Source organism: Cherax quadricarinatus, chromosome 97, assembly GCF_038502225.1.
Source record: "Cherax quadricarinatus isolate ZL_2023a chromosome 97, ASM3850222v1, whole genome shotgun sequence".
Lineage (NCBI taxonomy): Eukaryota > Metazoa > Arthropoda > Malacostraca > Decapoda > Parastacidae > Cherax > Cherax quadricarinatus.
In genome coordinates, this window is record NC_091388.1 from 9,136,257 (window position 1) to 9,152,356 (window position 16,100).

Sequence of the window (16,100 nt, forward strand, 5' to 3'; positions counted from 1 at the left end):
GAAGAATGGGTATAATTGAAAACCGCCTATATTAGCTAAACACTGTAAAGTGAAGGGCTGTAAAGAGGGGCCTCCTATATCTTAATTCTAATATTGCTTAACCCTTTGATGCTCGCGCCGATATATACGCCTTAGTAGGTACCGTGTTTGACGATATATACTCATAAATTCCCTAGCGGCTTCAAATCAGGCAGGAGAAAGCTAGTAGGCCCACATGTGAGAGAATGGGTCTGTGTGGTCAGTGTGCACACCATAAAAAATCCTGGAGCACGCAGTGTCATAATGAGAAAAAAAAAAACTCCGACCGTTTTTTTAATTAAAATGCCGACTTTGTGGTCTATTTTCGTATAGTATTTGTGGTTGTATTCTGTTTTCTTGGTCTCATTTGATAGAATGGAAACTATATTATAGAAATGGAGGTGATTTTGATTAATTTTACTATAAAAAGAACCTGGAAATGGAGCACAAAGTACAGGAAATGTTTGATTTTTGCCGATGTTTCAAAAGTGAACAAATGATGTCATTGTCCAATAAATGTCCAAATAGCCATTCTAATACGCAGTCATGAATGGGTTGATGTAATTTTTACAATTATTACAGTATTGCAGTAGTCTGCATAACAGTAAATCTTCTATTTTTTGTTTGAATAAAATTTAAAAATAAAAAGCAAGAGTAATATCACAGGGACCTGGAGACATGACTGATGAACAAAGAAAATGTTATTTTAGAGCCAGGAATGTCTGCATTGTTCATTCTGGACCTTATTTTGAAATTGTCGTATTTTTTAATTTTCGTGAATTGGCCAAATTGCAAATTTCTGACCATGTTATTGGGTAGTTGAAATCGGTAAATGGGCAGTTTCTTGTACTCAATCGATAGAAAAAAATAGAGTTCTGAAGAAATAGTTATGAGTTTGGTTGACTGGAATAACGGAATTAGCCGAAAATAGGGCTCAAAGTGGGCAGAAATTGCCGATTTTTAAATATCGCCAAGTCGCTTAACTTCGCAAGAGCGTAATTCCGTCAGTTTTCCATCAAATTTCGTTTTTTTGGTGTCTTTACAATCGGGAAAAGATTCTCTATCATTTCATAAGAAAAAATAATTTTTTTTTTTTCGAATATTTTGCGACACCAGAAGCAACTTCAGGATTTGGCCCTTCGACAGTCAAAGGGTTAAGAACTAAAAGTAGTGAAAGCATTTTGTTTGAAAATAATAATGATTAAATATCTTAAACAAGTTATTGTGGCTACAATGGATAAGAAAGTATGGCCAGACTCAGTTTTTGAAGTTGGGAAGTTACCCGCAACTTTATATCCAACTTAGCAGTAGGTTAAGTACAGTGTGCCAGTACTCCCAGTGCAGACTATATGTCTTTTAACACACTGGTCGTCTCCCACCAAGGCAATGTGACCTGAAAAATAAGAAACACATGGTGTCTCTTTTTTTTTACATTTAGTAATTTATACAGGAGCTGGGGGTTACTAGCTCCTTGATTGCAACAGATAAGTGAACTGTAGATATATATCCAGATGTACTCCTGTAAACTCTTTTGGAACCTTTTTCCAAGGATATTTGTATATCCATATGCTCTTGCACTACCTTCCAGAGGATAGATATGGGGTGCACAATAAACTAGCCACTACCATCCACAGGATGGATATGGGGTGCACAATAAACTAGCCATTTTGGTTGCAAAACTAATCTAATCTAGCCCTTTGCTCTCGACATTTTAGCCGCCTCTTGTGATACACATGGCTTATTTATTGTAATGCACAAATTCAAACCAGGCTATAATAAGCTAAGTTACAGCCTAAGATTTGATGCCAAAAAAATCCATTAAAGATTTTGATATCTAAACCAGAAGTAAAGTCTAGTAACCAAAAAAAAAATCAAGAATTATGAGAGTGAGAATTATAGTCTTATTTATTCTTAGCCATAGTTCTTTCTTTGCCGCTTGGGGAATTTCTGACATAGTATTTTAGATACTAAGATAATGTAATAATATGATAAAATTGATTTGTGGAATTGTGTGATTAGGTAGCATAAGAGCAGTTGAAACCAATGCTATTCTATTCTGTTCTTCTATTCTCAACAATCTAGACAGAATTAGCTTGGGTGGAGGTTGTTAGGTTTTTTTTCTTAACAGATAACCTCAGTGTTGGATTATGGGGTCTCGTGGTTTCTTTCTTTCTCACATATATACTTGATGAGTAAGTGCAGCAATAGAGAGACCAAGAGCTGTTATCCTAACTCAGTTTATTTCAAAGCTCTATTAAATATATATATATGCTGCATCCTAAGATGTTTAAAGGAGTACAGGAAGATGCCCTTGAGCATAGTTTTTTTAGTCAATTGTAAAATTCATTTTTATGTGTGGGTTATTTGTGTATTGTTCCAGTCACAGTATTGTGCCTTTTTTGTTATTTATAGCATATATGAACTGCAACATCCCCACCCATTCCTCAGAGTGTAGGCACTGTATCTCCTACGTCCAGGACTCTGAAGTCTAGCTAACCTCCAGGGAAGCTTGTTAGCTGGTTTTGAGTCCTGGAGGTGAGAGTACAGTGTCTGCACTCTGAAGGAGGCATGGGGATGTTGTATTTCAGAGAGCCATCTGAACTGTGAGGCAAGATAGTAATTAAATAAGTGATGGTGAAAGTGTTTCCTTTTTTTTGGCTCACCTTACCATGGTGGGAGACAGTCAGTGTATTAAAAACAAAATGAAAGTTTTTGCAATGGGAGAAATTTGTTCATTTATCATATAACAGAAGATGCATTTGAGGCAGGGTTGAAATTAAGTTTAGTGATAGTGTTTGCCAGCAGAGAACCAAATTAATAACTGTTAGTGGCATGGCTAAGAGAAAGGGGAGAGAGACTGAATGGATGCTGAGTTTCAGTGAATAATATTAATAGTCAGAAATAAATTTTGAATAAGGTAATGTAAGAGCTTTGCTCAATATTGTGTGTGTTGTCAAGAAATAAGGCAGCATGGAATGTTTAAAATGATCTACGGTTTTGGAAAGTTTCTAAACATTTGACATCAAATAGAAGGTTAACAATGAATAGATGGAGAGTCTAATGAATAAAATTACTTTCAGAGGAATTTCTACACTCTGCCCAGATGATGTCACAAATCACCCCACTTGAGGTGGAGATCTTATACCATCTGACGGAACTTATCAGCGAGAGTTCTGGGTAAGAAGGCACTTAATACATCATCTTACTCAAGTTCTCAAGTATATATAGGTGCATATTTCTGAATTTTATATCTTGAAATTCTCATTTTGGTATCTGTGGTTTTAAATCCATAGGATTCCCTGAATCCACTGGAGTCAAATTAAGCTCTGTGTTTAGCTTACTGCATGCCCTTGTAGACAACATTGTGTTCTGTTGCATATGTGATGTGTTGGTATTTTCTTCATGAATATTTACCTTACGAATGCCTGAGATACAGTGATCCTCACTTACGAACGAGACCTGAAAGACAGTATTCAATAAATTAATGCTGTGCAAATGCTCATTTGCAGTTACGAACATGTGTGGTACATTAATGTCCTTTGTACAAATCATTTTGTATAGTTTAATAGGCTGTGTGTTACAAAAGAATCTTTCGTAAATTAGAGCACGAGGAGCATAACTTGTTTGTAAGTTCGGAGACCCATGTATACAGGATAAAAAATTTTAATGAATTCAGATACATAAAAATTTCAAATGCTACATATTTCGAAAATGTCAGCTTAGTATAACCAACACAGAACAGTGACTAAATACACAGGTAAGTTAGATATAAGATTGTAAACACAGGGCTGGGATATCTTGCTATTTTAGGCATGTTAATGGGCACATATTGCTATGTATAGCATTCATAAATCCAATATTTATCATTAGATTTTCTGTTGTACAGTGGACCCCCGGTTAACGATATTTTTTCACTCCAGAAGTATGTTCGGGTGCCAGTACTGACCGAATTTGTTCCCATAAGAAATATTGTGAAGTAGATTAGTCCATTTCAGACCCCCAAACATACACATACAAACGCACTTACATAAATACACTTACATAATTGGTCGCATTCGGAGGTAATCGTTATGCGGGGGTCCACTGTACTGTATTGGCCACAGTATAACTTACGTTAACCACAGGATAAATGTAATTTCAAAATATATTAAAAACAGTGTAAATTATTACTGGTAAAATTCTGTTATTGTGGGTATTAAGAATATGTTAAATGTGCTGTATTTTTTTTTGTTTTATTTTAACAGTACTCTATATTTATTAACAAATATTAATTAACTTTCATTATCTTATCCATATCTTAATGTAGTAAATTCCTTAATTCTGAATCCATGAATATTCAAAATGAATACATTTCATTACTAAAAACTAATATTCAAAAAATCATATTGCATTATTTATTATATATTCCTATATCATGAAAGGTGAGTTGAAAAACAGAGCAGATGATGATGATAATAAAATTTATCTACTACATATTGTAATAAAGGCATAAACATTGTAGAAATAATTTGTGAATTTGAAAGTCAGTTTTCCACTGTTTTAGTTTTGTAATTATTGCTGTTTTTAGACACTAAAGATTTTTCCAGCCTGATTAATCAATGGTAGGAGGACAGTGGCGGACCTACATTTTTGGGGCCCTGAAGCTTGAACTGTTATGGGGGCCCCTTGCAACCCCTTCTCATACAGTAGACCCAAAAATTTTAAGTAATGTGGACTAAAGTCGCATCTGGGGCCCCTCTGAGATTAGGGGCCCTAAAGCTTAACCTTCAGTAGTTTCATAGTAGCTCTGCCCCTGGTAGTACTCTCAGCTGTGAGAACCTGGGTTCAATTTCTTGGCAAGTGTGTGTGTGTTGTGAGTTTTGAATGTTGCATCAAAGAGGAGGGTGGTGGTAGTGGAGATGTCATGTGGTATGAATATTATGCAGAGAATTTGGAGCACACAAGTTAAAGGATGGTATGGGGGTCACCAAGGTTTAATTCAGAGGGTTGAGGAGGGGTTGTTGAGGTGGTATGGGCATTTAGAGAGGATGAAGAGGGTGTATAAATCTGGGGTGGAAGGTAGTAGGGGTAGGGGTCATTCCAGAAATGGGTGGAAGGAGAAGGGGAAGCTCAGTGAGGCTTTTGGCATTAATGTCTTGAGCATCCTGCATGCTTGTGACTGTCAGATAGGAGTGAATGGAGGCATGTGCTTTTTAATGGACTTGCTACTAGAGTTTGAACAGGGTGACATTTATGAAGGGATTCAGAGAAACCAGTTAGCCAGATTGGAGTCCAGGAGGTGGGAAGGGCACTGCTTGCACTCTGAAGGAGGGTTGGAGATGTTGCAGTCAGAGGGTAATGTGAATCATAGTACATAAGTGAGGTCCTCACTTCTCCATATCCTTAGTTGTCCACTGTATCCTTATTTGTCATTCTGGAACAGATAATGATAATAATAATAATAATAATAATATCGTTATTTTTCCATGGGAAAGTGGAACAGAATTCTTCCTCTGTAAGCCATGTGTGTCGTAAGAGGCGACTAAAATGCCGGGAGCAAAGGGCCAGTAACCCCTTCTCCCGTACAAATTACTAAATTTAAAAAGATAGACTTTTGCTTTTCTTTTTGGGCCACCCTGCCTTGGTGGGATACAGCCGGTTTGATGAAAAAAAAAAAAGATAGTATCTTTATTTCTCCATGGGAAAGTGGAACAGAATTCTTCCTCTTTAAGCTATGTGTCGTAAGAGGCGACTAAAATGCCAGGAGTGAGGGGCTAGTAACCCCTTCTCCTGTATACATTACTAAAGTTGAAAAGAGAAACTTTCGTTTTTTTTTTTTTGGGCCACTCTGCCTCGGTGGGATACACCTGGTTTGTTGAAAGAGGAATATCATCGTTATTTCTTCAAGTACATGTACAAGGTATACAGGCCGAGCTGACTATCATTGACATACTACTTTATGATGCCGCTTCTTGTGCAGAACATTTCGAGCAGATGAGATCAGTTTTGTCCCAGGATGCGACCCATACCAGTCGACTAACACCCAGGTACCCATTTTATACTGGTTGGTTAACATGGACAGCAGGTGTCCTAATGTTTTCCAGCCGTACCGAGGATTTGAACTCCAGACTTCAGTGTGTGAACTGAGTGCTCTATCAATCGAGCTACGGGACAATAACACAAACAGAAATAAATATCCGATCTGTATTAAGCCATTATTTTAATAATTTGTATTACTCCATCAATCTTAATTCCTAATTCAAAGTTTTAATACATTGCCTGAAAGGCTAATTGTGGCTCTCCAGTGTGCTTCTTACCAGCATCCCAGTCATAAGTTGAGTAAGCTTTTCAGTGCTGGTCTGGGCAGAATAAGTCAAACTTCCTGCAAGGACACTTGCCCAACTGGGGTGAGAGTTGCATATGACATTCAGTTAAATTTATTTCTGCAAAGGAAACTCTGTGCCCAAAAATAATGCAGATATATTTATAAATCTTCTCCATGTGAAAGTGGAACAGAATTCTTCCTCCGTAAGCCATGAGAGTCAACTATAATGCCAGGAGCAAGGGGCTAGTAACTCCTTATCCTATATACATTATTAAAGTTAAAAAGAGAAACTTTTGTTTTTCTTTTTGGACCATCCTGCCTTGGTGGGAAATGGCCAATTTGTTAAAAGAAGAAAAAGATTTATAAGTCTGTAGTGGAGGGAAGTGGGTTAGGGGTCGTTCTAGGAAAGGATAGAGGGAGGGAGTAAAGGAGGTTTTGTGTTCTAGTGGCTTAAACATACAGCAGGCATGTGTGAGCATGTTAGATAGAAGAGAGTGGAGACAAAGTGATTTTTGGGACCTGATGAACTGTTGGAGTGAGGCTGTATTTTGTGAATTGATTTAGGGAAAGTGGTTAGACAGACTTGAGTCCTGGAGGTGGGAAATACAATGCCTGCACTCTAAAGGAAGGGTTTGGGATATTTGCTGCTTGGAGAGATATCTAAATTGTCGAATCTACACACTACTGGAAAGACGGTGATGGCGTGAATGATGGTGAAAGTGTTTCTTTTTCAGGTCATCCTGCCTTGGTGGGAAATGGCCAGTGTGTTAAAAAAATTATCAGTAACTATAGAGATCTAGTTTTGGGCTTTATGATTTCACTACAAGTGTGTGAATTGACAAATGAGTGACAGTTTTGACCGTCAAAAAAAAGCAACAGAAAGCCCCTTGAATTTTAGGCCTGCCTTACTGACAAATGTTGAAAAATTACTGGAATAAACATTAAGGAAAAGTGGATAAAATACTTGTATAGCATAAAATTAAACAAAAACTTATCTCACCATCTTGTCATGTCTGCTCATTGTTAAAGCCATTCATTGTAATAGAAATGAATCACATTATAGAGCATGTCACACTCATCAGGACTTAGGTAACATTTGTAGACTGCTTACGTCTCTCTTATGTTCAGACACAGTGAATTATATTATTTTCATTCAGTGTAGTGCTTTACATGCATATTTTTTGAAACAACTGCATCTGATAAACCGGTACTAATGTCCACTATTACTCACTACACGAGCTTGCTAAGGCTGCACGAAGGGTAAGTCATCATTAGTCTTAGAACCATTTACCTCCATCTTTTCATGTGATTGGCCCATTTTAAGTCTCCTGTGGCAAGCACCTCTCTCCTTGTGTATATGGCTCCCTTTATATTGCTTGTAGACTGTTTTGTGATCCCATTTCACAGTGTTTTGCAGTTGTTTGATTTGTCCTAATCTGGTGGCTTATATATTATGTATAAAAATGATAACAATGAATACAAATGCTCACTTGGTTTGCTGTACATTATGTGGAAATTAATATTTATATACAGGAGGGCCCCACCTTTTCAGTGTTTTACGTTTTCGTTGACTTCAGATTGAGCCATTCTTCATTATGTTCACCCACTGGCGATAGTTACTGGTGGGAGGAACAATGGCTCAATTGAAAGCCAACAGAAACGTGGAAGTAACACCAAAAATAGGTGCTGTATATGCGAGGCCCTTCTGTACAAGCACTGTATACCAGGCTAAGTATACTGACAAGTTATATTATGAACGCTTATTGTTGAACAGGTGAATTGCATATTGACAGACAATACCACACAAAGTAGAAAGGATTTGTTTATTTTGGCTTTCGATTGATGTCTGGTGGAAATTTCTGATTAAGGTCTCTGGTTGAGGTCTCTGAGAACCTCTTCAGCTGAAGAGGATCTCCAGTAGAGTCCAAAATACATACCACTGTATACAGTACTCAAGAATAACCCAATGGCATGTATAGGTTGATCCCTGACTTTTAATAAAATATCCTTAAATTTTTCATATATCATGTGTGTAAGTTAACCTTAAGTATTTTAAAAGAAGTTAATGGTTCAGATGCAAAATAAATTCCTGCCAGAACTTTAAAAAAAATTTTGAAAACAAAAACTATACCAAAAACTTCACTCTTCATAACAAAACAGATAATTTATAAGCACAAATACTTTATAAACAGAAAAACAAAGTGGCAGTAGATTTACCTTCTCATGCTAGGCAGATCCTTCTCACACTCAGTCATTACAGTAAGTTCTTGACTTACGAACACGTTGAGAATCTTCTGTATTGTGTATAATATGTTTATTATATTATTCGGGTGAGATATAAGCGACTATTGGCAGAAAGGTGGGTTAGAGCAAAGATGAGTAGTGGGGGGGTTGAAGAGGGTTGGATTAGTTTTAAAAATGCAGTATTAGAATGTGGGGCAGAAGTTTGTGGTTATAGGAGGGTGGGTGCAGGAGGAAAGAGGAGTGATTGGTGGAATGATGAAGTAAAGGGTGTGATAAAAGAGAAAAAGTTAGCTTATGAGAGGTTTTTACAAAGCAGAAGTGTTATAAGAAGAGCAGAGTATATGGACAGTAAAAGAAAGGTGAAGAGAGTGGTGAGAGAGTGCAAAAGGAGAGCAGATGATAGAGTGGGAGAGGCACTGTCAAGAAATTTTAATGAAAATAAGAAAAAATTTTGGAGCGAGTTAAACAAGTTAAGAAAGCCTAGGGAAAGTATGGATTTGTCAGTTAAAAACAGAGTAGAGGAGTTAGTACATGGGGAGATGGAGGTATTGGGTAGATGGCGAGAATATATTGAGGAACTTTTAAATGTTAAGGAAGAAAGAGAGGCGGTAATTTCATGCACTGGTCAGGGAGGTATACCATCTTATAGGAGTGAAGAAGAGCAGAATGTAAGTGTGGGGGAGGTACGTGAGGCATTACGTAGAATGAAAGGGGGTAAAGCAGCTGGAACTGATGGGATCATGACAGAAATGTTAAAAGCAGAGGGGGATATAGTGTTGGAGTGGTTGGTATTTTTGTTTAATAAATGTATGAAAGAGGGGAAGGTACCTAGGGATTGGCGGAGAGCATGTATAGTCCCTTTTATTTAAAGGGAAAGGGGACAAAAGAGATTGTAAAAATTATAGAGGAATAAGTTTACTGAGTATACCAGGAAAAGTGTACAGTAGGGTTATAATTGAAAGAATTAGAGGTAAGACAGAATGTAGGATTGCGGATGAGCAAGGAGGTTTTAGAGTGGGTAGGGGATGTGTAGATCAAGTGTTTACATTGAAGCATATATTTTTTTTTTATTTTATTTTTTATTATCACACTGGCCGGTTCCCACCAAGGCAGGGTGGCCCGAAAAAGAAAAACTTTCACCATCAATCACTCCATCACTGTCTTGCCAGAAGGGTGCTTTACACTACAGTTTTTAAACTGCAACATTAACACCCCTCCTTCAGAGTGCAGGCACTGTACTTCCCATCTCCAGGACTCAAGTCCGGCCTGCCGGTTTCCCTGAATCCCTTCATAAATGTTACATTGCTCACACTCCAACAGCACGTCAAGTATATGTGAACAGTATTTAGATAAAGGTAGGGAAGTTTTTATTGCATTTATGGATTTAGAAAAGGCATATGATAGAGTGGATTGAGGAGCAATGCGGCAGATGTTGCAAGTATATGGAATAGGTGGTAAGTTATTAAATGCTGTAAAGTGTTTTTATGAGGATAGTGAGGCTCAGGTTAGGGTGTGTAGAAGAGAGGGAGACTACTTCCCGGTAAAAGTAGGTCTTAGACAGGGATGTGTAATGTCACCATGGTTGTTTAATATATTTATAGGTGGGGTTGTAAAGGAAGTAAATGCTAGGGTGTTCGGGAGAGGGGTGGGATTAAATTATGGGGAATCAAATTCAAAATGGGAATTGACACAGTTACTTTTTGCTGATGATACTGTGCTCATGGGAGATTCTAAAGAAAAATTGCAAAGGTTAGTGGATGAGTTTGGGAATGTGTGTAAAGGTAGAAAGTTGAAAGTGAACATAGAAAAGAGTAAGGTGATGAAGGTATCAAATGATTTAGATAAAGAAAAATTGGATATCAAATTGGGGAGGAGGAGTATGGAAGAAGTGAATGTTTTCAGATACTTGGGAGTTGACGTGTCGGCGGGGTTTATGAAGGATGAGGTTAATCATAGAATTGATGAGGGAAAAAAGGTGAGTGGTGCGTTGAGATATATGTGGAATCAAAAAACATTATCTATGGAGGCAAAGAAGGGAATGTATGAAAGTATAGTAGTACCAACACTCTTATAGGGGTGTGAAGCTTGGGTGGTAAATGCAGCAGCGAGGAGACGGTTGGAGGCAGTGGAGATGTCCTGTTTAAGGGCAATGTGTGGTGTAAATATTATGCAGAAAATTCGGAGTGTGGAAATTAGGAAAAGGTGTGGAGTTAATAAAAGTATTAGTCAGAGGGCAGAAGAGGGGTTGTTGAGGTTGTTTGGTCATTTAGAGAGAATGGATCAAAGTAGAATGACATTTAAAGCATATAAATCTATAAGGGAAGGAAGGCGGGGTAGGGGTCGTCCTCGAAAGGGTTGGAGAGAGGGGGTAAAGGAGGTTTTGTGGGCGAGGGGCTTGGACTTCCAGCAAGCGTGCGTGAGCGTGTTAGATAGGAGTGAATGGAGACGAATGGTACTTGGGACCTGACGATCTGTTGGAGTGTGAGCAGGGTAATATTTAGTGAAGGGATTCAGGGAAACCGGTTATTTTCATATAGTCGGACTTGAGTCCTGGAAATGGGAAGTACAATACCTGCACTTTAAAGGAGGGGTTTGGGATATTGGCAGTTTGGAGGGATATGTTGTGTATCTTTATATGTGTATGCTTCTAAGCTGTTGTATTCTGAGCACCTCTGCAAAAACAGTGATAATGTGTGAGTGTGGTGAAAGTGTTGAATGATGATGAAAGTATTTTCTTTTTGGGGATTTTCTTTCTTTTTTGGGTCACCCTGCCTCGGTGGGAGACGGCCGACTTGTTAAAAAAAAAAAATCATTATTATACATAATACAGGTCCCCAGTGTGTTTGTAAGTTGAAGACTTCCTGTATAAGAATATACACTACAGTAAGCCCACTAGCCCATGCTAGGAGGATGTTTCTCATATCCAAAACATTATTGTTTGGGAGAGATTGGTAAATAACTGTAAATTTATGATATATATTCTGTTTGCCGGTGCAGTTATCCATGTCTTGTCCTCTCACAACCAAAACGTTATTGTTTGAAAGATTGGTAAAGAACTCTAAATTTATGATATACATTTTTCTATTTGCTAGCACAGTTATCCATGTCTTATACACATCAGTGGCTGATGGGTGAGGTAGGATGATTGACCTTGGGGACAGGTGGATGACTCCCCTTTCTCCCTTCCTTAGCTTTGCTTGACTTACTATACTTACCCTCTCTCCCAGAGAGTTATATTCAACACTTTTCTCTGCACTATTATAAACTAAATAATAATATATGTTTACATTAACCACTTCATTCAAGATTTGCATTTCATATTAAAACTGAGTCTGACCAGGTGTCCTTGGAATCTAGTGAGTTTAAATGAAACTAATGGACATTATCAAATTTATTTGCATTTAAGGTGGAACAGGCTAGTGAAGAACAAAAAAGGCACAGTACCGTGACTGGAACAATACACAAATAACCCGCACATAGGAGAGAGAGAAGCTTATGACGATATTTCGGTCCCACTTGGACCATTTACACATCATTGTAAGCTGCTCTCTCCTACATGCCGGATATTTGTATATGGCTATTGAGTATAGTTTTACCCTTGATGCACCAAAGAAGTAGGAATCTAATTTAAGATAGTTCATTAATGTGTAAGAATTTTGACCTCTAAAAAGTACTATTGAATAGGTAAAAGTACCTACTTTTTTTTGCTAAAAACTTTGGTCTCCAAACCTTGATTTGTATTTAATTTTTTTTTTTTTAACATGTCGGCTATTTTCCACCGAATATACATACAGTAAATCTTTATTTAATATGCTATTTTCTGCCCGTGTGGGATTTACCTGTTCATATTGATAAGTTTTTTTAATGACTTAGGTTAACCTGAGTACAATATTAGCAATGTACAGTAATCCCCACTTAGGAACAAGGATGCATTATAGAGAAAAGTAATGCAGTAGGCAAAACCTATTTGCCCATACACTGCTATGTTAAAATAATAGATGCTTCTGAGAAAAAAATATTAATTTTCTTGTTAAATCTTGTCTTTGAGGAATGCTTCAAATGCAGGAGAACCCCGCTTATACAGCAGGTTAGGTTCCGGGCTACTGCTGTACAGGAGGGCCCTACATATACAGCAGGTTAGGTTCCGGGCTACTGCTGTACAGGAGGGCCCTACATATACAGCAGGTTGAGTTTTGGGCTACTACTCTACAGGAGGGCCCCGCTTATACAGCAGGTTGGGTTCTGGGCTACTGCTCTACAAGAGGGCCCCGCTTATACAGCAGGTTAGGTTCCGAGCTACTGCTGTACAGGAGGGCCCTGCTTATACAGCAGGTTGGGTTCTGGGCTACTGCTGTACAGGAAGGTCCTGCTTATACAGCAGGTTAGGTTCCGAGCTACTGCTGTACAGGAGGGCCCTGCTTATGCAGCAGGTTGGGTTCTGGGCTACTGCTGTACAGGAGGGCCCTGCTTATACAGTAGGTTGGGTTCTGGGCTACTGCTGTACAGGAGGGTCCTGCTTATGCAGCAGGTTGGGTTCTGGGCTACTGCTGTACAGGAGGGCCTTGCTTATACAGCAGGTTAGGTTCCGAGCTACTGCTGTACAGGAGGGCCCTACTTATGCAGCAGGTTGAGTTTTGGGCTACTACTCTACAGGAGGGCCCCGCTTATACAGCAGGTTAGGTTCCGGGCTACTGCTGTACAGGAGGGCCCTACTTATACAGCAGGTTGAGTTTTGGGCTACTACTCTACAGGAGGGCCCCGCTTATACAGCAGGTTGGGTTCCGGGCTACTGCTATACAGAGGGCCCTGCTTATACAACAGGTTGGGTTCTGGGCTACTGCTCTACAAGAGGGCCCCGCTTATACAGCAGGTTAGGTTCCGAGCTACTGCTGTACAGGAGGGCCCTGTTTATACAGCAGGTTGGGTTCTGGGCTACTGCTGTACAGGAGGGCCTGCTTATACAGCAGGTTAGGTTCCAGGCTTCTGCTGTACAGGAGGGCCCTGCTTATACAGCAGGTTAGGTTCCAGGCTTCTGCTCTATGTATATGTAGTGGATTCATGTTTTTGTAATAATAGCCAGTCAGGAAGAGTTGACTTCTTTTGTGCCTCTCATCTTCCTCCTCTTTTTTTAATTTGGTAATGAGGAATCTCTATGACAGATCATCACCATACAAAATTGTCCCTAATACGTATGTCATTAGTTGCTAAGGGAAATTATGCTAAATAATTTGACTCTATTTTTGGGAATACTTTGGTGTAGAATCATGGAATAAGTCATATTATTCTTTTATTTAAAAAAAATATTCCAGATAGCTTGTAAATTGTTCTTTGAAATTTTTATTTTATTTTTTTTTTTATTATCACACCGGCCGATTCCCACCAAGGCAGGGTGGCCCGAAAAAGAAAAACTTTCACCATCATTCACTCCATCACTGTCTTGCCAGAAGGGTGCTTTACACTACAGTTTTTAAACTGCAACATTAACACCCCTCCTTCAGAGTGCAGGCACTGTACTTCCCATCTCCAGGACTCAAGTCCGGCCTGCCGGTTTCCCTGAATCCCTTCATAAATGTTACTTTGCTCACACTCCAACAGCACGTCAAGTATTAAAAACCATTTGTCTCCATTCACTCCTATCAAACACGCTCACGCATGCCTGCTGGAAGTCCAAGCCCCTCGCACACAAAACCTCCTTTACCCCCTCCCTCCAACCCTTCCTAGGCCGACCCCTACCCCGCCTTCCTTCCACTACAGACTGATACACTCTTGAAGTTATTCTGTTTCGCTCCATTCTCTCTACATGTCCGAACCACCTCAACAACCCTTCCTCAGCCCTCTGGACAACAGTTTTGGTAATCCCGCACCTCCTCCTAACTTCCAAACTACGAATTCTCTGCATTATATTCACACCACACATTGCCCTCAGACATGACATCTCCACTGCCTCCAGCCTTCTCCTTGCTGCAACATTCATCACCCACGCTTCACACCCATATAAGAGCGTTGGTAAAACTATACTCTCATACATTCCCCTCTTTGCCTCCAAGGACAAAGTTCTTTGTCTCCACAGACTCCTAAGTGCACCACTCACTCTTTTTCCCTCATCAATTCTATGATTCACCTCATCTTTCATAGACCCATCCGCTGACACGTCCACTCCCAAATATCTGAATACGTTCACCTCCTCCATACTCTCTCCCTCCAATCTGATATTCAATCTTTCATCACCTAATCTTTTTGTTATCCTCATAACCTTACTCTTTCCTGTATTCACCTTTAATTTTCTTCTTTTGCACACCCTACCAAATTCATCCACCAATCTCTGCAACTTCTCTTCAGAATCTCCCAAGAGCACAGTGTCATCAGCAAAGAGCAGCTGTGACAACTCCCACTTTGTGTGTGATTCTTTATCTTTTAACTCCACGCCTCTTGCCAAGACCCTCGCATTTACTTCTCTTACAACCCCATCTATAAATATATTAAACAACCACGGTGACATCACACATCCTTGTCTAAGGCCTACTTTTACTGGGAAAAAATTTCCCTCTTTCCTACATACTCTAACTTGAGCCTCACTATCCTCGTAAAAACTCTTCACTGCTTTCAGTAACCTACCTCCTACACCATACACTTGCAACATCTGCCACATTGCCCCCCTATCCACCCTGTCATACGCCTTTTCCAAATCCATAAATGCCACAAAGACCTCTTTAGCATCAAAATAATATTCACTTATATGTTTCACTGTAAACACCTGGTCCACACACCCCCTACCTTTCCTAAAGCCTCCTTGTTCATCTGCTATCCTATTCTCCGTCTTACTCTTAATTCTTTCAATTATAACTCTACCATACACTTTACCAGGTACACTCAACAGACTTATCCCCCTATAATTTTTGCACTCTCTTTTATCCCCTTTGCCTTTATACAAAGGAACTATGCATGCTCTCTGCCAATCCCTAGGTACCTTACCCTCTTCCATACATTTATTAAATAATTGCACCAACCACTCCAAAACTATATCCCCACCTGCTTTTAACATTTCTATCTTTATCCCATCAATCCCGGCTGCCTTACCCCCTTTCATTTTACCTACTGCCTCACGAACTTCCCCCACACTCACAACTGGCTCTTCCTCACTCCTACAAGATGTTATTCCTCCTTGCCCTATACACGAAATCACAGCTTCCCTATCTTCATCAACATTTAACAATTCCTCAAAATATTCCTTCCATCTTCCCAATACCTCTAACTCTCCATTTAATAACTCTCCTCTCCTATTTTTAACTGACAAATCAATTTGTTCTCTAGGCTTTCTTAACTTGTTAATCTCACTCCAAAACTTTTTCTTATTTTCAACAAAATTTGTTGATAACATCTCACCCACTCTCTCATTTGCTCTCTTTTTACATTGCTTCACCACTCTCTTAACCTCTCTCTTTTTCTCCATATACTCTTCCCTCCTTGCATCACTTCTACTTTGTAAAAACTTCTCATATGCTAACTTTTTCTCCCTTACTACTCTCTTTACATC

The 16,100-nt window shown here is 39.1% G+C and overlaps 1 protein-coding gene across 3 annotated transcripts in view; it reads left to right on the plus strand.

The window, feature by feature from the left end:
• The window catches only part of aralar1 (calcium-binding mitochondrial carrier protein aralar1), a 661,842-nt gene that overhangs the window by 619,051 nt on the left and 26,691 nt on the right, over positions 1-16,100 (plus strand). For all 3 annotated transcript variants that reach the window (XM_070105220.1, XM_070105218.1, XM_070105219.1), the window contains one exon: positions 3,099-3,195. In XM_070105220.1, the coding sequence (XP_069961321.1) occupies positions 3,099-3,195 (97 nt within the window). The remainder of the gene's footprint in view (positions 1-3,098; positions 3,196-16,100) is intronic.